The sequence below is a fragment of the Lissotriton helveticus genome, chromosome 6 (assembly GCF_964261635.1).
Source record: "Lissotriton helveticus chromosome 6, aLisHel1.1, whole genome shotgun sequence".
Taxonomy (NCBI): Eukaryota; Metazoa; Chordata; class Amphibia; order Caudata; family Salamandridae; genus Lissotriton; species Lissotriton helveticus.
Genome location: NC_136067.1, coordinates 596849514 through 596875773, shown reverse-complemented (window position 1 = coordinate 596875773; position 26260 = coordinate 596849514). Strand labels below are relative to the sequence as shown.

Sequence of the window (26260 nt, the reverse complement as noted above, 5' to 3'; positions counted from 1 at the left end):
TTGAAGGAATATAGGGCAGCTTGTTTTACCAGTCTTTAATTTCATGAATGAGTAAATGGAAAAAGAACAGGTGTATAACAACAAATATGTATTGGTAAGAAACACACCCCTTTAGTTCAGTCAGTAAACTTAGTTAGCACACAAGTAAACTGGCACAATATACGTTGAGCCTATGATGAGATTTGAGGCAAATGATTCGGTGTGAAGACCTCTATAGCACACAGTAATTTACCACCATATACGTTGAGCTCTAGGGGTACACCAAAGCCATATATTAATAATATGGTGGGGGAACCACGAATGGCATAGAGACAGGGCCTAGAGCCTTTAGAACGACTAATGGGGGTCCTGATAAAGATACACATCCTGATGTCACACCTAAAAGGTGCCCAAGAGCCTAGTTGCGGCATCACATAGTTCTGGGGATGCATGTGATCATGTCCGGGTGGCTGGGATGATATTTCCCAGAAGCCAAAGTGGCGTACTTAAAAGGTCCTTGGGGCCAGTTTAGGGCCTGGCGGAGTTTGGGCTGTGCTAATTCTTTAGCCAACAACTGTGATACTGCACTGCTAAGTAAGCCGTCTTGTTTTAACACATAGATCCTATGCATAAAGACGTGGGTAGGAAACAGACAAACTGAGGCTATGCTTAACATTTGCTGTCGGCGTGTTAAGGTGTACGGATCTGGCATTAAGATTAGCTAAATTTAGCGACTGATGGTAATATAAGTCTGACACGTGTACAGCAGTTATTGCCGGAAAGACTAATGGTGTGTGTCTATCTTTCCAATTTATGTATGACCGGGTCCATGGTTGATACCTGGAGTGCTCCATATCACAACAGCTGCAACAGGTGGACAGCTCAAGGGATGCTTACGTCAGTCACGGCTGGGTCCATGGCGGATATCTGAGGAGTACTCCACACCGCAACATCATCAGTGGGTGGACGTCAAAAGGAAAGCATACGTCGAGAAAGAAGACACCAAGGGCCCAAGTATTGCTGGCAGGTGTTAGTGTTACCCATTCCCTAAGGTGGAAGTGGGAATGGTTACCCGGGTTTTCTCGGTCTTTTTCTGGTTCTTGCAGTTTCTCAAACCTGCCACGCAGGGGAGGAACTCCTCACTAGAAGTTGTGGAGCAAAAAATGGTTACCCAGGTTTTCTTGGTCTTTTCTGGTTCTTGCAGTTTCTCAAACCTGCCACGCAGGGGAGGAACTCCTCGTCAGAAGTTGAGGAGCTAAAAATGTGGCAGCACAAACAACGTGCCGGACGCAGGACAGGGAAGAGTGGGTTTGAGGGTCTGTGCCATGGTCAGTTCAGGAACTGCTTTCAGGGACTTTTAGCTCAGCAGCCCGACCCCCTGTCAGTGGTGATACCTCACCTAGGGGGGACTGAATGGGCCAAACTGGGGAGGCGAATACTCATTGATGGGTTCATCTCCACTGTGGGTGGGTCTTCAGGACTAGCCCGGGTGGCACAGTGGGTGGGTCTCAACTAATCCCAGGGTGGCAAGGACCCGGTCAGGGCGTTGAATCACTCGATAAAGAGGATCAACACACAGTGGGACAAATTATTTCAAGCCCCGGTTCCAGATGATCCAACATGGGTGTATTTGTCCTACCTGGTAAGGGGAGTCCATTTGACGGAGGAAGGAAGGGGCCTGGGGTCTGGGCCTGGTTGGAAGGTTTGCTAGAGTGAGAACTTTCTAGGGTAGGTCTAGGCAGGGGGAGGCCAGATCGTCGGTTAACAATGCTGGCCTGTGGCGGTAAGGTCATTATCGGTGAGCACATATTTGAGGTCTGAGGGGGCGGGCATCATCCTATGGAGGTTCCCGCCCAGGGGGAGGGGCCTGCGGGCCACTCCCACAACTCCAGGGGCAAGGTAATGGATGCTACAAAGCAAAGGAGCGCGGGTAGGAGTAGTTCACGCTTTCCTTAGGCTGGTAGCCACCCCGCGCGCGTGGACTCACGACGCCACCGGCGCAGAGTAAGGGCCCTCCTTTAGTGGGTAAATGGAGTTCAGGGCGTAGACCGGGCAATTCCCGGGGTAACACTGCGCATGCGCACATCCAGAGGGGAGGCGCAGCTTGTAGGACCTGACACCGGTAGTGACCCTGCCATATGGCCAGAAATGTACAAAAATTCTAGATGAGGATGTTTAGTATAAGTTAGGAAAACAACATGTATTAGAGTTTTGTTAAAGTCAGGCTCTCAAACTTATTGCTAAACCTAAATGTCCTGCTGAATTTTTGTATAAATTGTTGATTATGCAATTAAAACCTTTTTTAATTTCATACTTTAATAAATACGGCCGGGCGACTAGCGCCCGCCTTCCAAAAAAGTAAAGACGTCTCGTGTCCACGTTCCTGGGTATTGGGTGCCGGATTGGGGGGGAGGCGGCAGCTAGTCGCTGACCATGTGAAAAGGGGGGGCCCTCGGCCCCCCCGCATGCATGGCGGCGCGGCGACCGTCGCCCCCACTGTCTCCTTTGTTGCCATTCGGCGGTGGGGGCGTGCCCTGGGGGGCGCGGCCCACCGCCGGTTGGCTGGCGGCCACCTTGACCCGGATCCTGAGAAGTGGGTCCGGGTCAAGGGGGGCGGGCTAGAGGAGGGGCCACCTGGCCCCTCGGGAATAAAGAGATAGGGAGCGCCCAGGAGACCCCCTTGTCCCTGGACGCTCCCTCGCCGAAACGGTGTGCCCCGCGCTCGGGGCTTCTTTGTTTTCCCACCCACCATCCCTTGGAACAAAATGTTTGGTAGCAGTTCTTATGTCTGGTTGAATGGTAAGTTCTGGATGTACGGTCCACGGGTCTCACAGGGTAATAGAGATGAACTGTTGGTATATTTTGTTGATGCTTTTGTCTAGGAATTTTTTCCCCCTTTTATCAAGTCATGTGTGAAGTGTACTGTATTTAATGCTATGTGTCTTTAGGCCTTTTTTTCCCTTTGTAGCTATACGTTGATACTGTTTGAAGTGAACTGTGTTTAATGCTATGTATCTTTAGGCCTTTTTTCCCTTTGTAGCTATACGTTGATACTGTTTGAAGTGAACTGTATTTAATGCTATGTGTCTTTAGGCCTTTTTTCCCTTTGTAGCTATACGTTGATACTGTTTTATTAGCCAGTGTAGCTGTCCTTTAGAATTATTTCCCATAGGTCGTCGTATTTATTAGGTATGGGGCATGCGGTAAGGTCATTATCGGTGAGCACATATTTGAGGTCTGAGGGGGCGGGCATCATCCTATGGAGGTTCCCGCCCAGGGGGAGGGGCCTGCGGGCCACTCCCACAACTCCAGGGGCAAGGTAATGGATGCTACAAAGCAAAGGAGCGCGGGTAGGAGTAGTTCACGCTTTCCTTAGGCTGGTAGCCACCCCGCGTGCGTGGACTCACGACGCCACCGGCGCAGAGTAAGGGCCCTCCTTTAGTGGGTAAATGGAGTTCAGGGCGTAGACCGGGCAATTCCCGGGGTAACACTGCGCATGCGCACATCCAGAGGGGAGGCGCAGCTTGTTGGACCTGACACCGGTAGTGACCCTGCCATATGGCCAGAAATGTACAAAAATTCTAGATGAGGATGTTTAGTATAAGTTAGGAAAACAACATGTATTAGAGTTTTGTTAAAGTCAGGCTCTCAAACGTATTGCTAAACCTAAATGTCCTGCTGAATTTTTGTATAAATTGTTGATTATGCAATTAAAACCTTTTTTAATTTCATACTTTAATAAATACGGCCGGGCGACTAGCGCCCGCCTTCCAAAAAAGTAAAGACGTCTCGTGTCCACGTTCCTGGGTATTGGGTGCCGGATTGGGGGGGAGGCGGCAGCTAGTCGCTGACCATGTAGTTACGGCTGAGTTTGGTGTGCCCTTGATCTCTGCCTAACTCGGTGCACTGCAGGCATCAGGTCACTGCCCCGTGTGCAGAAGGTCTCAAACTGCCACGCAGTTATTGCGCTGCCTTATGGTGAATTATAGACTGCAGGTTCATTCTGTGTGTGACTGTGGATACCACCGGGTCTGCAGCTGTGTGATGCTATTTGCGTGTAGGAGGCTTGCGTCTTTGCATGGTGTTGCTGGGTGCAATGCTCTGTGCGTGCAGGAGGCTTGCATCAGTGTGCACAGTGTAGCTGTGCACGATGCTGTATGCATGCAGGGGGCTTGCGTCTGTGTGCATGGTGTGGCTGGGTGCAGCAGGCCTTCTAAGATAGCATGCCTCAGACCTCATCTCTCAGTCTCGGCCTACATGCGGCTGGATATCAAGCTTGTGTAGCAAGCTTCAGTCTGCATACAGTGCGCCCAAGCCTTAAACTCTGTGTGCAGCACGCCTCAGATTTTACATCAAATCCCATTGCTCAGACTCTGTATGCACAAGACCCCTGTCTGGCTATTAGCACCAGATTTAGGCTTTCACTGCTCAGCAGACCTCGAGCTATCTAGTTCAGCAGGCCTCATGGTGTTTAAGTTTATAATTCTGAGGTTGTCTCCAAGTTACACGTTTATTTATATTTGCCACTTTCTATAGCGCGCACTGTCACAAGACCCTATGGGTATCAGAGTGCCATATAAAATTCTAGACACACACTTACTTGAAATTAATATGTAGCTGTATTTCCATACAAGCGACACCAGCAGCCTCCAAACTTTTTAAAGTGCGTGAAGAGCACCTCCCTCGCTGCCAATAAATACATGCAATTCCGTCCTGCTATTCAGTATTTCCTGAATTAAAATGTCTGTAAATACTCACGGAACGCATTTTGTTCCAACTTAATTCAGGAAAGCATGCCTCTTAAGATCATATATTCAGCAGTGAGGGGAACAAACCTGAGACCTGCAGTGGACACTCTACTGTGACAACAACTAAAGTCAGTGGTAGCTGGCAGCCAGGCAGGCTGCCTGGCCAAAGTATTTACTTGTCTTGTTCTGTAGTCTCACAGTCCTCTGGCACTCTGTCTCTGAGCGCGAGTTCGGTCCAGGTGCGGGAGGTGGTGGCAGTTCCTCGTCTGATTCCTTCCGGCTAATTGGTGTAATCACGATTACTAGGAAGTAATCTGGCCATTACCCTCTTACACCTTCCTCTCCATAAACCTTACTCCATCCTCAATAGATAAGGCAACAAGACTCCACATAGTGGGGAATAACGCTAAGTAATCTAGCCATTGAGCCTTATGGTCCAACATGATGTTGGAATAGCGCTAGGGAAGGCGGGGCACCTGTTGCACTAGGTTGTCCAAAAGACCTTTCAGTCCTAGTCCAGCAATGCTTACACTGATTGATAACAACTCTGGATGATTCAGGAAGATTCAGTAAGCACGTGTCTCGGCCTCTGAAGGTTCCCACACGCATGTGCCTAAGACACTCGAAGAGACCAGAATGTGTTTGTTCTGTTTCCTGTATTTGTAAGGCCACTGTGAGACCTCTGCAGACTGCAGGAGGCAGACAGGTATTTTGATGCAGTGCTTGTTATCAGGGTGTTTGCCTTGGATCCAGACAGCCCCTGCGGAACAGCTGATTGTATTCCCTAGTGACCCTTGTGTTTGTATGTGAGTTTGTGGGTGGCTGAGGCACCAGGTCGCTGCGGCCGCACAGCATTGTGCAGCTCCCCACCGCAGGGCCCGAGGCCTCTCTCATGCGCAGCCATCATGATGCTGAGTGGCGACAATGCTACCGTCCGGTTCAACGCCGGTAATATGCACAGGCAGCAAGCACACTGGCAGTCTAAGAGTGTAGCTCAGGACAAGGACAGGACAGCAGTCAGAGCACCCCAGTCGACTCCACTCTCGAGTCCCCCGCGGCTCGAGAATGCGACCTCACTTCCTTCCAGGACGTGAGGTCACACCCCCGCCAGCCAGTACTCAACCACTGCTGAGGGCAGGCCCCACCAGGCTCGGGTCTTGGTATAATTGGGCAGTGCCTCTGTGACAGACAGCCGCGCACCGCGGGCGGGAATTTTAATGCAGCCAGTCTGGCAAGGCTAAAATGTAACATTGTAGCACTCAGCCTCTTCAGACAAGATCATTATTTACTGAGCCTGCCGGGGAGCAGCAGAGCCAGCACACAGAGTGTCACAGGCGCCCTCGCACGCGCAAGCAGCCTGGCATAGCCAGTTTCAGCGCTGGTACACAGTGTTGAGCCACTGCATTAACATGCGTGACAATGCATTTCAGTGCAGTGATGCAGAACACCACACTGAAATGCGTTCATGTCATGCCTGATGCGTGATACTTGGCAGGCCTGGGTAGCAGATGGTCTTTGCATATAGCTTCCAGACAGTGAGATGAAGGAGCATAGATGTTGGCAGAACAAGCCATCTCTGACTTGATGAGGGGGAGAAGCTGTCACATACCACACTTACACAATGCAAAGTCTCTGCCTGAGAACACTAAAAGAGGCTTTGACGCTACTCTATTGTGGCACCAGACAACCTGGGGCCAGGACAGGGCGGAAGAAATTCCAAGCTCATCTGGGATCGTGGCAACCTCCAGAATATTCTCCTATTTCAAAGTCGGCACCAGGAATACATATTGGACACGCTGACTCCAAGTTAAGGCTGTCTGCTTTTGTGCCAATCTACCAGAGGGTTAATTAAGCACAGATTAATTTGTGGGTTGCTTGTGTTTCTCCATGACAGAGATTGTGGCCACTGCTTGATTTGGATTTTACCCCTCTCAAACCATAACCCTTTTTCCAACAGGTTTAGTTAGAGTTTACTTCAATGGTGCAGCTGTATTGTTTCTTCCAAGTCCTACTGTTGCCATTTTCTAGTGTTCAAAACTTCAAAAAGAAAAGAATAGGGAAGAAGATGTATAATTTACCTGTGAAGGAAAGACTTGGACATTGATTGGATTAGCTCTTAGCTCTAGGTTTGGAACTAGCCATTATCCTGAACCACAGTGTGGGGATATTGGGATGATGGACAGCAGTGGGCATTCTGAATGCTAGTTACTTTGTACTTGGAAGGTGTGGCTTGGAATGGGTCCTGTATCCAGTGGAAGGGGCTGAAACGTGCTGGATTTCTAGATGGTGCAATTGATGAAAGACAGTTGTAAATTGTATTGACCTTCATTGAACCCAAAAAACGTTTTTAGCTGGAGTAGTTGGTGTGAGACAGGTCTCATTTCTTGAGTATCCACCTGTTTGGAAATCAAATTGTGTTCAGACTTCTGGGGGGTCTCTGTGAAGATGTGAGAGTTGCCTAAAAGGTTCTAAATACAAACAGAGATGACTTTACCAGGATGAACCATTCTTATTCACTGAGAATACGTTCTGAAGGGCTTCCTTCCTCACAACAAGCCCTTTGTGAGGATATGAACTGATTCAATTTTCCTAGGGGCCCATTGATCCATGCTCTGCTTAGAAGCTCAAAAAGGCTCAGATTTAATGCGCCTTTATAGCTTCCATAAACGGATTTATGGCAACCACTGAAAACCATTATTCTACTTTTTAATGTATAGTCTGTTTATATTTTTATTTATGCAATTCTCACCCCTGATCTTGTTATTTTTTGGTGCGGACATTACGCTCTGCATCTTTTGACATCTGTGCTCCTCTGCCTTCATTCGCCGACCTGTATACCAAAGTTAACCTTGAGTTTTGTCGGAACTATGGAAGAGAATGCCAAAGTCACTTTTGAAAACGTTCGCTGACACCTTTTTTGTGATTTACTAAATGAAGGTTTTGCGGAGCTCAGTAAAACATGTTTATCCTTATTAGAACATTGAAATGTGGAGCACTCTATTGAATACAATGGAGTGATCCATGCTTCTACGGGCCAGTAAAAGCCCTCTGAGCAACATTCCATGTTGTGTTTGTTTACAGCTGTTGCTGTGGACAAAGGCCTTGCAAAGCCCGAGGGGATTTAACCCCCCTCGGGCTCCGATAGGCCTTTGTTTTATTTGTTAGAACATTCTGCCCTTTAGTGGCAGAATGTTCTAATAACCTTATAGCCCTCCATAGCTGGGCTATACCGGCCATTAAAGTCCTGCTCCCTTGTTAAAAGCCCTCACCTTCGGCTTGGGCCTTTAATGCTGGAGCGGGCCTGTAATGGCCAGCATAGCCCGCTATGGTGGGCTATAAGGCTTTATTAGACTCCTGCACCTAAATTCCACGAGTGAATCAGAACATTCACAATCTGTGTATACCCTTAGTAAAGGGCCACATGTAGGCTGGTGTAGTAATGGGATGGATAACAGGGAAAGATTATTTTCTACTGTATATAGATATTTATTTTACTTCTGGAAACTTGAAATTGCATGTTTAAATTATATAAAATGCCTTTTTCAAACATATGAAGTTTGTTAAAACTGTCCCTGAAAGAAATAACTGTTTATTTGTAGGGATACTGGAAAATGTAGCACTTCATAACACTGATACATTTGCTATATTCTTGACTGTTGTTCAGCTGGCAGCAATTTGTTTCCATTACGGGCCTGTGCCTGAAGAAGCTGGAGTCATCCATACACGAGAAGCGCATCTATTTAATTAGGCTTCACTCTACTGCTCTGAACTCCTGTGCCATGGATTTTCCCACAGCAATCTGTCTGGGCATTTGAAATGCTTCCTATGCCGGAGCTAATGAGGTTCTCAATACTCATGGCTGTTACATCCTCCCTCTTACCAGATGAGAACCGTGTACCTGCAATAAACCTGCACCTGGAATCACTGGTGCGAGCAGGAAGGAAAATATACTTGATTACAGAAGTTAGTTACATTCAAGGCGAGCTTCTGATCCTTTCAGTGTGTTAGCACTTTGCAAGAAATATAAATTAAATAAATAAGAAACAAGCAGTGCTTAATTCGAGCCGGTGGTTTCTGGTGCTCAGCACCAGGGACTTAATTGTCAACACCGGCACTTGTGATAGTCTGTCAGAAGGTGGCGCTGTCTGGATAATTTAGAGATTACCTCAAAAACAGGTAATTATTAATTCAATATATATTACAAATTTTTACTACATGCTGCCCAAGCCATTCTTACAATTCAGACGACTTCAGGCCTCCAAGGCTGTAACACTTGTAGGAGTGTGATGGTTAGTATTCTGTTGTTACCAGTCATGGCTGGTGCAGGTAAGAGTGGTGGGGCGGTGGTGTGGGGCGGGGGAGGTTGACAGATGATGAGAAGGGTAAATAAATATAATTAAAAAAAGAAAACCACTTACCTTGCGCTCTCCACATTGCCGATATGGCAATGCCACGAGCGAAAGGTAAGTGTTTTTCTTTTTTTTAAATGTTATTTTGCCTCCTCGCCGTTTTTTGACTCCACTGTCCCACCGCCTCACCGATCTTACCTACACGGGCCACCACTGGTTGTTACTATCATTGGCAGAATGGCATGGACAATGTGTGATGCAAGCTGCAGTGGCCTCCTGACAAGAGCCCTGGTACTTATATTTTTTCCAAATTAAGCACTGGAAGCACATGCTAACTTCATGAATTTTGTGGTTCACCCTGACAAAGACTGTGGTTGTGGCTTGAGTTGGGTTGCCAACCTCTTCAACCAATAACCCAATTTCTCACAGTGATGCATAACAATTTGAAGTTGCAGCTTACTGATAGTGAATATGGGAAAGAAACTTCTTGAGAGTGAGAGAAATGTGGTTGAATTTCCATTCGTATGTGACCTGTATGACTGCTGTGTGAAAAGCATCTCGGGTAACGTGTGGGGGCATTTCCCCCATCCACATAGGATAAAAAGAGAGCTTTTGAGGATAGTGGGAGCTTGGTTTGATTTTGTACAGAACACTCATGTTGTGCCATGTCATGTGCGTTTTCTTATTGATGTGATCTTCAAAGAATACATTGCGATGTATGAGAAAGACAAATAATTTGGTAATAGGAGAAAGGTTAGGTTGTCAAGTTGAATTTCGTTTAGCCATCTCATAAAACATCGAATTTTTCTCTGTTGAAGACTAATAATTGTGTTCCTTTGGGGGTACAGTTATAATTGTATCATTACATCTTCAATGTAAAATGTTCTAGTGAGAGCTACCTTGTTACTTCTCCCCGGTGCTTAATTTGTAAAAATATAAGTTTTCAACTGCAGCCAGCACCACCCCCAGCTCCTGCCACTGCTACCAAATGCCAGTGCCAGCTTTACCTACTAATTATCACACTTAAACAAGTGCAGCATTTTGCACTATTGCAGGTCACCCAAAGCTGTAGGGATGGCCCAGAAGTATGAGTTTTATAATTTTGTAATACATTGAATTGGTAAAGTGTATTCTGTGCTCACAAAAATAAGCTGAGGATGCCACAATTTATATGAACATGTGCTAGTGTTCATAGAAATAAGTGCCTTTGCTGAGCAAACACCAAACACCAAACACCAACACAAATTAAGCTCTGCTTAACCCTCTGACAGCTTTGCACAAAAGCAGTCAGACTTAACCTAGAGGCAACGTGTAAAGTATTTATGCAGCACTTAAACAGCAATTAAGTGACAACAGAACACAAGAAAAATCGCACACTAATTTTAAAAAATAAAGTAAAATGTAATAAATTATTGGACACCAAAACTACACAACTCCAATCAGTATGAGAGTCTCATAGAGCTGCAGTAGACCCTCTGAATTACTGGGGGAAATCAAGAGGAATATAAACTATGTGGAGCCGATTGGCACAATATTATGTATGGGATTTCTGGGGAGGTTGTGTTACATTTTCTGGAGGGTGTGAGGGTTCGGTATTAATGTTTTCAATTGTACAGCATGCAACACAATGAAACTTGAATAAAAAGATTATAAAAATAAATCCAATCAGAAGAACCGGAGTTATGAATTTTTAAAGTTTAAATTGAAAAATAGCACTTAAAATGTCAGCCAGGGACATCTTGTTGAGCGAGAACGGGTCAAAGTCGAAAGTTATGGCCAACCGCGATGGAGTGTGGTTTGGATATACGAAGTGGATTGGTCCTGGCCCCCGCTTACCATCATACTTAAAAGAAATGTCATTAAAAAATGCCTGAGAATGTAAAGTTCACCTGGGCTAGGTAGTCAGCGGTGTTCAAGGATGAGTCGTCGTTATCGGGGAGCCGCTATACGAAGTTGTGATGAAGATTTTTACATTTAGACTTAGTCTCTTTTTTGGAAGTAGAACATGTCCAGCGGGACGAAGCTGCAGGATGTAGCCAGATAGGGTGCTATCTTAAAGTCAGGCTGACTGGCAAAGCACCTTGGGCGTATCGGTGAGCAGGTTAGTCCCAGTCTTTTCCTGGTTCTGACTACACATTTTGGCTGAAAATGTTTCAAGTCCCAAGTTTTGGATTTGGGCTATCTGGCACCTTTATCACCACTTCGAATGTTCGAAGACTGGAGGGTCACCACGTAGAGGGTCAGAACTCCCTCAGGCTGGGTCCAGGTGCTGTGATCAAGAGGCCAGCCAACTAGCCCTTGGAGTCACTCTGGAAGTCTTTGGTTCAAACAGAGTAGCAGGTCTCAAGCAGTGGGGAAGTCCTCTGAGGGCACAGAACAGGCTTCTGGCAGCAGGGCAGTCTTCTTGTTGCAGCTGGGTTTGAGGGGGATTGTTTTCATACCTGGTGCGAGCTTTGAAGTGGAAGAAACATCTGGAGTCCCCCCAGAGGTGTGTGGAACCTCCTGACACTCTGCCCTGGGCCCAGGGTGTCTGGAGTCACATAACTTCTTTGTTTATGAGCTGAGGCAGTGTCTTGAAGTGCATTTGGGGTTGTGCACAGCTCCACCCTTCCAGGATGGCCCATCTTGCCGGTCCTAGTCTCCCTATTGTGTGGCTCTCTGAGAGGAATACACAAAGGCAAACTGCCAACTACACCTAGTCATGTTACCCAGGAACTGACTAGAGGCACCAAATGGTTAGGACAAGAAAATGCCAACTTTCTAAAAGTGAAATTTTCTGAATTATGACTTAAAATTCGACTTTACCATGAAAGAAGATTTTAAATGACAATTCCGTAGACACCAAACCTGGTGTTTCTACCTACTCCCAAACAAAACGTATCACTTATTAAATGTAGTAAGGTAACCCAGATGATATCCTATGAAGAGGCAGTCCTCACAGTAGTGAAAAATGAATGTATGAGTTTTTCACTACCAAGATATGTAATTCTTAAAAGTACATTTTCCACTTTTAAATACATTACGCCATGCCATATCGGCTGTTTAGGGCCTACCTTAGGGGTGACCTATATGAATTACAAATTGAGTTTCAGGCCTAGCAAGTGGTTTTTTCACCAGGATGAATTGTCAGTTTAATACTGCACACAGGCTGCAATGGCAGGCCTGAAACATGTACATGTTTTAAGGGGCTACTTAAGTGGCTGACACAATGAGGGCTGCATGCCCACTTGCAGCATTCAATTTACCTGCTCCAGGTATATGTATACCACTTTACTAGGGACCTTTAAGTAAATTAAATGTGCCAATCAGGTGCAAGCCAATTATATCATGTCATGTGTCAGTTAGTGAGCACAAGCACTTTAGCACTGGTCAGCCGTGGTAACGTGTACAGAGTCCTCAGGCCAACATAAAGGTATGGAGCAAAACAGGAGGGGAGAAGACAAAATGTCTGGGCGAAGACCACCCTAACGCTGAGAGGACTAAAAATCACATGTAAATCCATACATATGCAAAAACTCGAATAGATATCAATCAACTTCTCATTCATAGAGGGTCAAGGATCATTAACATTACCAACCAAAACTCTTGGACTGTCTCAACATAAGGTAATAAAACAATCTTCTTCTCCTTTGCAACACACAATTGTTAGGAGCTCCAAAGAATGATACCTTCTCTACACACCTTCAGAAAAAATACTAGCACTTGCCTCTTCTTATTGCATCAACTCCTAATCTGACCCCTCCCTCTCACAGAGGGTGTTTTGAAAAACACAAATCTTTTACATTTTGTAAACCTGTAAATCATGTAAAGTTTTGAAACATTTTTGTTACTTTTGTAACCATTTTTCACCTGTCAACAAGTGGCTTACCTGCCATACATAACATTGTAACCATCCATTGTATGCTTCATCATTGCCTCTATAAACTGCATGCAGTAACATATAGACCTACTATCTTTGAAGAAGAGCTCCACTATCTCCCCAGAACTGAATCTGCACAATATGAATAATCACAAAATAAATAAATTAAAATAATATGAAGCAACACCGAGATGTAGTCGATAACAAAAGAAGTGAGCATCAAGCCACTGTGATACTGTGGCGACTGGCATGGATCAGGGAGGCAGGGTGGCGGAAGGGGGAAGAAGGAGGGAGGCGGGAGTTAAAAAAAATGAAAAAGCATACCTTCTCGCCACTTCCTCACTGAGTCTCCCCTCCACAGTCCCTCATTTCAGACGGTCTCTCCTGTGTAGTCCCTAATCCAGCAGGAACAGGAATCAGACCTAGGCTCCCCAAAGCCAATAGCAACACTGCAATGCAGCGTTGTGATTGGTCTGAGTGCCATGGTTCACACTCTGACAGGCAGTGGGAGCCTGGGCATGTTCTTCACCCAGGCTGCACTACAGCCTGGGTGGAGAACATGCAAAGTGCGCATGAATGTTTGGCCGGCCCGAGACAGCAGGCTAAACATTCATGCACACTTAGAGTGCGTCTGGCACTCCTCCCCCTGCTCTGAGAGCAGAGCAACCCCTTCTCGCAAAAGATGCCACAGCAGGAACAAATACAATTTTAACACCGTCTAGTTTTTACCATTTTATTTTTCCTTCAATTCACTGCTAAAAAGCAGTGGGGCGAAGCTCTCCTGCCTTTGTGGAGGTGCCGCCACTGCTGTAATAGATAGTGGTACCGAAGGCAACCAGTATGCGATGCAACCACAAAGTAGAGTTACATCTAACAAAGGAATAACCACAATGCCACACAAATTATCTGTGGTGATTTAGTACTGATAAAGTAATAGTCATCATATTCTCTGAGCAGGGTGAATTGGACATGAAAACCATAAGGGACCTATTGGTCAAAGCCTACAGACTTAGTTAATATTAAGGGTGTTAACTAACATACACAAATACAATTTTACCTGTTTATTAGAATTTACCAATAAAAGATCAAAATATTTTGTTAATGACATGTGAGTGATGCGACTGAAAGCAAGGCCCTACAGTCCATTTGAGTGCACTAGTAGGCACATTATAGTCAATATGATTGGCGAGAGCAGGAATAGATTGAAGCAGTAGACCAATCTTTTTACAAAAATACATGGATTTCAACTCAATAATATGATTTCCATTTTACAGAGCCACTCTAGATTGTGAAGTTATCTGCCTTATTTGCATTTATCTATTCTGCACGTATATATGCGAATCAATGAACACCGTCCAGAGGCGCCAAAAATAATTCTATTGTAATGTATTCTTCAAGGATTTACAGGTTTAGGTAAGCATTATATTTCAAATCGTCTCCAGTATTTATTGTACTCACCGTCCCCCACCACAAAGCATCGGCATAAGTAGAGAACTGTGCATTGGCATCCTTTTCCACCAGGTAGACAAGGAAAGATGAAAAGATGAGAACTAAAAATCCTATGTACCAGGCAGTGATTAGTTCCTAGATAATAAAAAGATCAATAGAAATAAACCACGTGAATAATAACAGAATGTTTATAGAAAAAACTTTTATGATAAAGCTAGAGGTAAACGATTACATTCCAGTCATTTCATTTAGCAAGCAAGCAAACTGATCTTAATAATGATATGGCATTTATCGAGTCTGCTTACATATATCAGATGGTGTAAATATCATATGCATTGTAGCATCAACTACTGCAGATTGCAAAAATTGTATATCTATGTACAGTACATACAAGTAACTAATTTGTTGACCTATACGATGATAAAGCTAATATAGAAATAAGAAACAGAACATACATGTGGCTAGTAATTTTACTTAATAACTCTTTCTACTAACGAAACTAAAGGTCTGTATAATTGTTCACCATGAATTGTATGCCAAGACCAGGGAGTACCTTTATGCACAACTCTTTCTTAATTGCCGGTCCTTTTGTAGCAACTTTAAATATCATAGGGTATTTTAAAATGTAGACTATACAAACACCCCAAACGCCTTCAACATTCCATACGTTTCCATTGCTGCTGCTCAGACAAATGATTTGAATGTGTTTTTGAGGGAGGCCGAAGAATGTTTTTATCCGTTAGGTATTTTTTAATTTAAACTTGAATTGCGAGGAATTGTTATAAAATATATTCTAGGTTTTCAAGTCTAAGGAGAAAGTAAGTTTACCTTTAAAAAAAAGTAATCTCCCAGATAAGTAAATCTTTAATTTACTGTGCCGTATTTAAAGTAGTTTAGGAAGAGTTTTTGTGAGGGAAAGTAAAATCGAGTTTTTTTTGTGGAAGAGGTGTGGCACCGCGGCCAGGGCGACTGACGCTGGAATCTGGGGATCACGGTTCGATCCCCGGCTCCGGCGGCAGGTTAGCCCAGCACCATGTGACTCTGGGCAATAGCTCGCTTAATCTTCCCGACGGCCCCCAGCGCCTAGAGACCCTAACGGGTGATTGTGCGCTTTACAAATGTGTATTATTATTATTATTATTTTTGCACTATATTGTTTGTCAGTTGAGGTTGTTTGTGGGCATGAGTACAGTCAGTTATGTGTTCATGCCCTCGTGGAGTACAGTTGTTCCATGTGTTCGTGTGACGACTATCTTCTATGTTCCCTTGTGCCTGCTATGACAGGCAGCTCTGTTGCTTAGCTCACTCTATGAAGCAGGGGAAAATTTGGGTCTCAAAGGACCGCATTCAATGGAACCTAACTTGTATAACGTAAACAAAGCCTTCATTCGTCCATAAGTAACTAGCAGAATCTGATGCATAGTTCTACTTGTGGGGTCTCTTCAATATTGAGCAATACATTTTGAAGTTACATTTGACAGGTTTACCGATTGTTTAACATGTTTTCCTGGCGGAGTGTGGGTGCTATCTAATAGAAGTTTAAAGCCTTGAAAGTAATATTGGTACTTTAATTATATAAGTTTTTGATGGTGTTATGAGTAGAGAGGTGAGGTTTCAAACCAGATGATGCCGCTGTCTTCAAAGGGAGATACAGTTCTCAGTTGGGGGGGCTTTATGATTTGAAATGGGACAGTGTAGAAGAGAAAATTACATTTCTGGGGTGGAATTTTATTCTTTAGTAATAGAATTTGGTAAGGAACGAGAAGCACAGGGAACATATTCAAAAGAAATGAAAGTCTTTAGAGGCTTTGGTGGAAGGATTGGGTGTCATAAAAAAAAGGTCTTTTTAAAGAGGAAAGGTGGCCCTGTGGCCAAGCATGGAATGGGTGTCGTACATGGCAAACAAGGAGTTGGTGTCCACAGCTGCACAGCGGAATCCAAGCAAGTGTTTAGAGAGGAGATTTTTTTGTTGTGTTGTCGTTAAGATGAATTTCCAAGTTTGGGAAAAGAGGAGTATGATGAATACATTTTTGATGGCAGTGTCAGATAATTTGAATGACAATAGATAGGAGTCTTCTCTTCCAAAGATGCTTTGAACAATTCACTGGGTGAAAACAAGTTTAGCTCCAATGGAAATTAGACACCCAGAAGTACTGATTCGTGGCCTACAGATAATGTTGGGGAATTTATCAGTTAATGGATTAGGAAGACTTTAGATAGAGATGTCAAGAATGTGATGTGGTCAGAATGTTCTCGCGCATCATTGTAAGGAAAGGCATGAATGAACCCTGAGTTCGATCCAAATTTGAGTAGTTTTTTTATTCAAATTAGAAAAGGATTCAAGGGCGTACTTGGAAATGTTTTGTAAAATCAGAAGAGGTTGTTATATCTCTACAGGAGACTCAGCTGGGACAGTGGCTGGTTTGGGAGGGTACGCAACCAGACAACATGTCTCTGCTTCTCACATTCAGTGCAAGATGTGGTGTCATCTCTCATACACTTTGACAATGTATGTGTCTCCACTGCCAGGGTCAGCCGGGAGTGTACTGCTGGCCTAGACATGCAGTGGGCAAAGTTCAGGGCTGTGGAAAAGAGAAAGGATGTCAAAAAAAGAAGTTCTTGGTCTTGTGGCTGGAAGACACCACTCTTCCGAAGAAGGAGGTTTGATTAGTCTTACATCTACTACTATCCAAGATGGCTACCATCTCATTGTTTGTTGTCAATTCAAGATAGTACAAACCCATTTTCCTGTGATGGAATTTTGCTCTTGGACTGTATATACTGGATGCTTTGTTTTTAAATTGATGCATCACAATGCATCTATTCCCCTCTTTTGTGTCATGTTCATCACCAGCTATGAATAGTCTTGCCCCTGATTGTTTAGCTTTATTTTTCGGCAGCTAGATTCCTGTTGGATTCTCTACTTCTGAAAATGTTATTCTTGGCTCTTTCTCTGGGTGGTTTAGGTGCCTTGTTGATCAGGCCTCTTAGCAACCATCATCCATAATAAATCACAGGAATTTTCCAAGAAGGTATTGGTCCTCTGTTTTTCTCCTCCTAACTGGGACCCTCTTAAGTAGAAACTTGTCCTATTTTCTGTGATTATTAAGTAGAGTGTGGCACCATAGCTAATGCGAGGATTCACTTTTTCCCCAGGAAATCAATAAGGAAATTTAAGAGTCCTTCTCAGTGTACAGTCCTTGATCAACTTGTTGTATGCTGTAGGTCCCTTAGTCAGGAATTCTGATGTGGCAAAAGAGGCTAAAACGAAAGTGCTACAGGTTAGTTTATCCAAGTTAGGGGAATAGGTGCAACAATAATTTTGTTTCTTGATGCTTAGTGGAAAGGGGGGTGTTGTTAATGAAAAGAAATGGTACATTTAGAGGCTATGTCTACTGAAGAGGCGATGCAGAGTCTAATGACATACAGTTCTCTTCTTAGGATAAGGCATGGGAAAAGGCAATGGCAAGTACATGCCCAAGTCTACTGCTTTCAAGAAAGCACACGCTTCTGTGCGCAAGGTGTTTGGTAACATTGGTGTTTTTTGCAGACTGTAAAAGTGGCTGGCTTTCTGGTTGTGGTGGTCCAAGGGCTAGGTTTTCCTCCAGAGCAGAGACCTTCAGGGGTTTCCAAACAGTGATGGGAGTTTTTCATGCAACACTGAAGATATCAAAGAGAAAAAGGTGGAACAAAATGAGTGAAATTGCAGTTCTGCCTCCAGGGTAACTGGAATACATTTTAGTTTCTTTTCTCACAGAGGTGGGAGGACAATTTACAGATTTAGTGAACAACTCATGAAAGATAAGCCATAACTCTTGGATGCTGCATGCAATTCAGGGTTGCTAGATTGAGTTTATACGTATTCGGTTTCAAAGGAAAAAAACATGAATTAAATATTTTAAGTCCAAGAGGTTTTGGTGGAATTGAAAATAGAACAGATACTTCAAAAGGGCACACCTGTAGAAGTTCAGAAGCAGATAAAAGGTTTTGTGAGTACTTTGCTTCTGCAAGAAAAGTTGGACAGAGGACTGAGGCTAGTAGTAAATTTGAGGGAATAAAGCAATTGAATAGTAAAAAGACAATTCAAGATGGAAGAAGTTTTTCTTTTGAGGGACCAGGAAAGGGATTGTTTTGCCAATGTAGAGCTCAAGGACGCATATTTTTCTATTCTGATAATGGAGAAGATTCAGTGTTATTTGTAGGTCAGGTGGGGAGAAAGCTGTTCAGGAATCTTTCAATCTTTCTTCAGCTCTCACATGTTTCACCAAGGTTTTGCATCCGGGAATGGCTTATGTCAGCGAGAGAAATGCTAGACTGATAGTATATTTAGACAATATACTTCTTATGTCACAGATCTCTTTGGAGTTGAAAAGTCAGTTGGAAATGTGCAAAATATGTGGACATTGACTTTGGAACTGAGTAAAGAACTGGAGTTCTTGGGTTTACAGACAGACATAAGGAAGGTCACATGGTTCCCTAGAAGAAATTGAAAAATATAAAAATAGAAATTGCCAGTTGTTCAAGTACCAGACCTTTAGGCTAATGACTTTAACCTGTGCAATTAGCCTTATCTCAGCTTTCATCCAGACTGTTTTTCTTGGTCCTCTGCATTATCGAGAGCTTCAGTGATTTAAGTTGGGGAGTCTGAACATAGATTTTTGGTATGAGGACAGGGCAGTACTTTCAGAATAAGCAAGAGGAGAGCTTCTTTGGTGGTAGGAAAATCTGGAAACATGGAATGGTTGTACAATATTTTGTAATAGAGTCAGCTGCAAGCTAACTAGGATGGGATGATCGAATAGGGGGCCAGGAGACAACTGGTCAGTGGTGCTGAGGGAGGTGCTGAGGGAGGGCAAAGTGAGGAGTTGATGACAGGCTCTTTTGCTACAAAAATGGTTATTGCCAATATTTTTGCTTGCTACTACCTAAATTGTTCAAGGGAATGAAGTCTGATGCTACTTGCTGATATGACTAAGGACCTTTTAATCATTATTGTCTAGATTTAGGGATATATCTCCAACAAGAGATTCTTCCAGGTCAGGAGAATCAAGGGCCATATTGGTATTTGCGGTATATCAGGCATTAGAGCCAGTGAATGTTGCAACCAGAGATTTTGCAAAAAGTATGGCAGGCATGGGGTTCGATAGAGGTAGACTCCTTCGTTCCTTGTTTGTGAGCTCTAGTTTCTTGGCATTTCATCTAGAGGCCAGATACTGGTGTGAAAGGCATGAATCCATTTCTACAGGATTAGACATTGGGAAAAATAAATGGTTTTCTGCTTCTTGTAATTTTACAAAGAGTGTTAGTCCAGACGTGAAAGCAGAGCATTTGCTTAATGCCAGTGACTTTTTTTTCGGTCTCTACATCTTTCAATTCAGTTACATTAGCTACTGTGGCAAGATGATTTAGGCTGGTTATGAAAGAGTCTCATGTAGGTATGTTGGTGTTTATGGTACTTTTAATGAGAGGTGCAATAGCACCTCTTACCCAAGGATTTTATTAAAGACATACAGACCACCTTTTTCTCTCCCATCCATGTTGATTACCGTAAGTAAGTAACTATTTTGGTAAACTAAGAATATGTTTGTGAAAAGGAAATTGGAGGTGAGGCAAAAGAGGGAATTCTCTTTAATCAAGTGTAACATTGTGTTGTAGATGAGAAAATGAGTACGCTGTTTTTGTACAGTTTTGTAGGAAATGCTTCCATTTGAAATATATCTTCAATGATGCATGAAGAAAGGTTTAAAATATGCTGTATTGCTTAGGGCTTTTTGAGACTCCTCAATTGTTTTGCTTTCAACCCTCCTGTTTTGCTGACATTGTTTTTGCTGGCTTCAGGGCTCTGCGCACGTTACCACTGCTAAGCAGTGCTAAAGTGCTTGTGCTCTCTCCTTAAAATATGGTAGAATTTGCATATACCCAATCGGCACCTTCAATTTACCTGTAAGTCCCTTGTTAAGTGGTAATGCCTGTATCCGGGCCTGTAAATTAAAAGCTACTAATGGGCCTGCAGCACTGACTGCGTCGCCCATTTAGGTAGCCCTTTAAACGTGCTTGAGGCCAGCCATTGAAAACTGTATGCACAGTTTTAAATTGTTACTTTGACTTGACAAAATCAACCTTTTACAAAGCCTAAACCTTCCTTTTTAATACATATGTCACGTTAGGGTAGGCCCTGAACAGCGCAGAGATTAGCGTGCAGTGTAATTACAAAGTAGGACATGTATTTTTAAGTTTTACATGTCCTGTTAGTGAAAAACTCCTAAAGTCGTTTTTCACTACTGCAAGGCCTACCTCTCCAATAGGAGGAAAAGTTGGCATTTTGTTCTTCTAACCATTTGGTTCATGCAGCCTGTTCCTGGGCCAAATGGCTAGACCTAGTCGGAAGTTTGCCCTTATGTTTTGCTCCCAGACAATGAGACAAAAGTAAGATAAGTGTTTGCAGAATGGGCCACTCTGAGTTAACAATAGGGATGAGCTGTCACCTATCACGCTTGCACATCACAAATACACTGTCTTGGCACTCTCACCAAGGGATTGACACTAGTCTATTGAGACCCCAGTCAATCCAAGGCCAGGACAGGGAGGGAGGCGATGCCTGACACCTCAGGGGGTGGAAACCTTTAGAAGCTTCCTCAACTTCAAAGTGGGCACCAGGTATGCATTTTGGACCTCAGATCCCAACTCTTCAGTACACTTCTGGACCTGTGAACACTGCCAGGAAGAAGGACTGCTGTGCTGCTGAAAGGACTGCCACTCTGATTGACTACTTCTCGGCAGGGCTTCTGCCCTCCTGTTCTGCTTGCTGCCCTCTTACCTGGGTGAGAAGGACTGGTCCTACATATGTTGAACCCAGGATCCCAGAGTGACTCAAAGCGCTAGTTTGCTGGCCTCCTTACTAAAGCCTCAGGGACAGAAGGCTCCAAAACCCTTGAAACCAGCACTTGGCTCATTAAACACTGAAATCTCTAAACCTGCATACCTCTGGTTCTACTGAATTTATGTTGCCCTTTTGGTCTTGGTTTATTTATTAAATGATACACGATTTTTCTAAATTGGTGTGGGATTTTTCTTGTGTAGTTTTATCACTCTATTACTGTTTGAAGTGCTGCATTCATTTATTTATACATTGCATCTAAGTGAGGCCTAACTGCTGTGCGGCAATCTACGAGTGGGTTAAGAACAGGCTAATTTGGGGTTTTCTTGTGCCTCAACCTGAAATGGATGGTAGTTGCATGCGGAGTTGGGTTTTACCCCCCCAACCAGTAACCCAATTTCTTACAGCTGTATTTCAGAAAATCAGTGGTGACTGAGTGTATGCACAGTTTTAAATTGTTACTTTGACTTGACAAAATCAACCTTTTACAAAGCCTAAACCTTCCTTTTTAATACATATGTCACGTTAGGGTAGGCCCTGAACAGCGCAGAGATTAGCGTGCAGTGTAATTACAAAGTAGGACATGTATTTTTAAGTTTTACATGTCCTGTTAGTGAAAAACTCCTAAAGTCGTTTTTCACTACTGCAAGGCCTACCTCTCCAATAGGAGGAAAAGTTGGCATTTTGTTCTTCTAACCATTTGGTTCATGCAGCCTGTTCCTGGGCCAAATGGCTAGACCTAGTCGGAAGTTTGCCCTTATGTTTTGCTCCCAGACAATGAGACAAAAGTAAGATAAGTGTTTGCAGAATGGGCCACTCTGAGTTAACAATAGGGATGAGCTGTCACCTATCACGCTTGCACATCACAAATACACTGTCTTGGCACTCTCACCAAGGGATTGACACTAGTCTATTGAGACCCCAGTCAATCCAAGGCCAGGACAGGGAGGGAGGCGATGCCTGACACCTCAGGGGGTGGAAACCTTTAGAAGCTTCCTCAACTTCAAAGTGGGCACCAGGTATGCATTTTGGACCTCAGATCCCAACTCTTCAGTACACTTCTGGACCTGTGAACACTGCCAGGAAGAAGGACTGCTGTGCTGCTGAAAGGACTGCCACTCTGATTGACTACTTCTCGGCAGGGCTTCTGCCCTCCTGTTCTGCTTGCTGCCCTCTTACCTGGGTGAGAAGGACTGGTCCTACATATGTTGAACCCAGGATCCCAGAGTGACTCAAAGCGCTAGTTTGCTGGCCTCCTTACTAAAGCCTCAGGGACAGAAGGCTCCAAAACCCTTGAAACCAGCACTTGGCTCATTAAACACTGAAATCTCTAAACCTGCATACCTCTGGTTCTACTGAATTTATGTTGCCCTTTTGGTCTTGGTTTATTTATTAAATGATACACGATTTTTCTAAATTGGTGTGGGATTTTTCTTGTGTAGTTTTATCACTCTATTACTGTTTGAAGTGCTGCATTCATTTATTTATACATTGCATCTAAGTGAGGCCTAACTGCTGTGCGGCAATCTACGAGTGGGTTAAGAACAGGCTAATTTGGGGTTTTCTTGTGCCTCAACCTGAAATGGATGGTAGTTGCATGCGGAGTTGGGTTTTACCCCCCCAACCAGTAACCCAATTTCTTACAGCTGTATTTCAGAAAATCAGTGGTGACTGAGTGGAGCGGATGAAAAGCATTCTTACGAATCTACAAATGTTTAGCATTTCCAGTTTCAGGGTCAAGATAGCTTCAGAGAACTAAAGGGAAGCATTTTGGAATGGTGAAGAGATTTATGGTGTCAAGATATTCCGTATTTTTAAAGACTATATGAATTTAAAAAAAGCTATAGTAAGAGTGGCAATAGGGAATGATAATCAATATATCTTTGATAAAATCCAGATGTCCCTTGACATGCAATTGGAGAATTGGCTGCTGTTTTTCGGCTAATTCTTTTGTTGCATGTTGTTAACAACTTCAGACGTGCATGATATATAAGTAGAAAATATGTTTTTTAAATATTTACAGATTTTCAAAAGTTCCAATCTTTTAACAATATTAATGTAAATATCATTTGTATTATGGATGGCCAAAGATAGTTTGCAAATTATCTGCATTTTTACTTTAAATTCACGTTTATTCAGACTCACAAAGGTCCACAGGAACATTATAAACTATATAGACAGTTCACATTATACATTAACATTCATTAAAATATGATGCCCATCACTATTTTGAAAAAAAATTATATAAAAAGTAATAATTTATTATACAATAATCAAAGCTTCCATATTGTTATAGTTATGTTATTTTACTGTGTGTATTATTCTTTTCTGAATTACTTTCAATAAAGTGTCAATACTTCGATGGTTACCATTTAAAAAATAAATTGGACCATATTCACAAAAAACATGTGAAAGACTTGAGAGTTATGAAGATTTACACTTCTGTCTGCACATACTGCAGGAAACTTTGTTCCCTCTTCATCCTGAAAAAGAAGTTACTTCTGCTTTTGGCTGGAGTAAACCTCTAATTCTATGGTGGAAAAGGGATTGGTCGAAGTATCAGGAATGCCCATAAATATACATGCCTGTGGGTAGTCCCAAAATTTCAAGGAAAACCGTGCCTTGGAGGATTTTCTACTAATGATTTCACTGCTCTTGTGGCACAGAAATAAGTAGTAGGAAATGCATATCTGCCCACCAGGAATCCATCTGTGTATTCCTGGTAAGTGCAAATAATATAAGCTTATGCTGAGAAAACATATATGACACATTGAATGTCATCCATAGTTGTATGCACTTTCACCTTTAGGAGAAGAGGCTTGGAGTACGTATGGCTGAGATCAAGGTATAATGGGCACCTTGCAATAACATGCACCATTTTTTTTGTCGGACCCATTCCACATTTACATATTATCTCTTTATATAGAATGTTGTACCATTTCCAAAGTATTCCCACGTTTTAATGGAGCAATGTGCTCTGAAGTGAATAGCATTAGAGGTATTTCCAATTTTAGGACGTTCTTATATTAAGGCAGGTTTAAAGGATTTTATCCTGTGGTGTATTTCTTATTCCTCTCATACCAAATGGTAAGTGCGTTTCGGTAAATTAAGGCTTAAATGGCACTATATTTCAAATTTCTCCTTGACACCACCCAGTCAATAATTTTATGAGAACATTGGAATAGTGAGATATTCATTGAAGATGATGAAGTGGCCTACGACCAATCATGGCTGCTTCAGACTTTCTGCTCTAACATTCAAATGGTTCTTTTTCTGTTTCTCTCTGTTTATTTTAGAACAGTCTGCCATCTGTGGGTGACATATTTTCATAACATTAAAGCCCTTCTGCTTTGGTTTGTACTAGTTGTTAAAGGCCCTCTCGCATATTATATACCTTGCCTGCATTTCGGGCCTATCACTCAGGAAGGAAGAGGGTTGTTAATATAACATCTATTTGAGTCGCTTGCAGCCACATTTAGGCCAATGTTCAGCTTTTCCCCTTTAATAAATCGAAAAGGAGCTTTTGATCCAAGGAAAACACTAGGCATCCCACTCTTGTAACCTGTCGTACAAGGTCATGCCGGTATATTACCTGTAAAAACAGTGAGGCCAACTACGCAATTCAAGACTTGAACTGTCTTACAATTCAAATCTTTAAACCATGATAGTGTTCAGCTAACTATGAACACTCAGTAAGTAAAGTTTACTTATAGTTAGTTACACGCCACTTAAGCACAATTTGTGAAGGCCATAATCTGAGCTTTTAACAAGCCCCCCTGCTCCGGATAGGCGTTCCTAAGGCAGGGACGCTGCTCTAATTTGGTGGAAAAGTACTTTCTGTCCTGCATAAAGCTTATGTTCCGGGCCACTTCTTCCCTGGGCGAAAAAGAGGCTTGGAGAAGGCATTCTGTGCAACACAAATCTTGCCAGGTGTGCATCACTTGTTGTTCGCTTTGAATGAGTTTGGTCTTTCTGCTTTCAGTTATTCCTACATCACTTCACTCTTCTACCAACTATTCTTCAACCTACTATTCGTTATGTGCACACCATTCCAAGACTCTCATCCAGGTTTTATTCCTCTTGAAGGAATGGCTCTCGGTTCAGTGATTGGTGGTGCACCTGTCACTCAAACATCCCCTGTCCAACTGAGGTGGAGATAGCTGAGGCTCAGCACGTGCATTCCTGGGTTGGACCTTTACCTTCGTTATTTCTTTATAATCCACATCCTAAAGCGCACAATCACCCGTAAGGGTCTCTAGGCGCTGGAGGCCATTAGGAAGATTAAGCAAGCTATTGCCCAGAGTCACATGGTGCTGGGCTAATCTGCTGCCAGTCATCGAACCGTGATACCCAGATTCCGGAGTCAGTCGCCCTAGCCGCGGCGCCACACCTCTTCCTTTAAAAGTAGTGTTGTTCAGTTAGTATCTTACACACAACACACCACCCATTTTTCAATGGACTGACTTGCTGCTGGGATCAAGTTCCCAAAGGCAAGACAAGGTCACCCTTAGTTTAACCCGTTGATCATTATGCACACTTCAATTTGAGCATTGTGAGAACTCAGGCATAGGTCACAAAAAGACTGTGACATTTCTCTCCTAGGCATATTTACTAAAGTGATACAGTATGCAACAAGGTTAACATGATGTTCAGAATGCATGGTACCCACCTTGCTATGAGCATACACGACAGAACCTAATAGTTTCCAAGTGCCACCTCTTCGGTCCATGCGCACCATACGAAGGATCTGTAGGAAGCGAAGACTTCTGAGAGCTGATGTTGCAAAAATGTTACCCTGAGTTCCAGCAGAAACAACTGCTACTGATGCGATGAGAACGATGATATCTGAAATAAACGTAACATATGCATTTTACATATAAATGGTGTATATACAATACATAAACAGAGTGCAGGCAAATATTGGGAAATGTGGTATACCTTTGCACAATATTAATACATTTCTTTAAATCCCTTCATGTGATACACACACAGGCACACA

General features: G+C 43.2%; 1 protein-coding gene across 1 annotated transcript in view; it reads right to left on the bottom strand.

The window, feature by feature from the left end:
- The window catches only part of KCNQ5 (potassium voltage-gated channel subfamily Q member 5), a 1025261-nt gene that overhangs the window by 464971 nt on the left and 534030 nt on the right, over positions 1 to 26260 (bottom strand). Inside the window, exons 4-5 of the mRNA XM_078647596.1 lie at positions 25931 to 26106; positions 14394 to 14519 (exon numbers count right to left, since the gene is read on the bottom strand). Of these exons, the coding sequence (XP_078503722.1) occupies positions 14394 to 14519; positions 25931 to 26106 (302 nt within the window). The remainder of the gene's footprint in view (positions 1 to 14393; positions 14520 to 25930; positions 26107 to 26260) is intronic.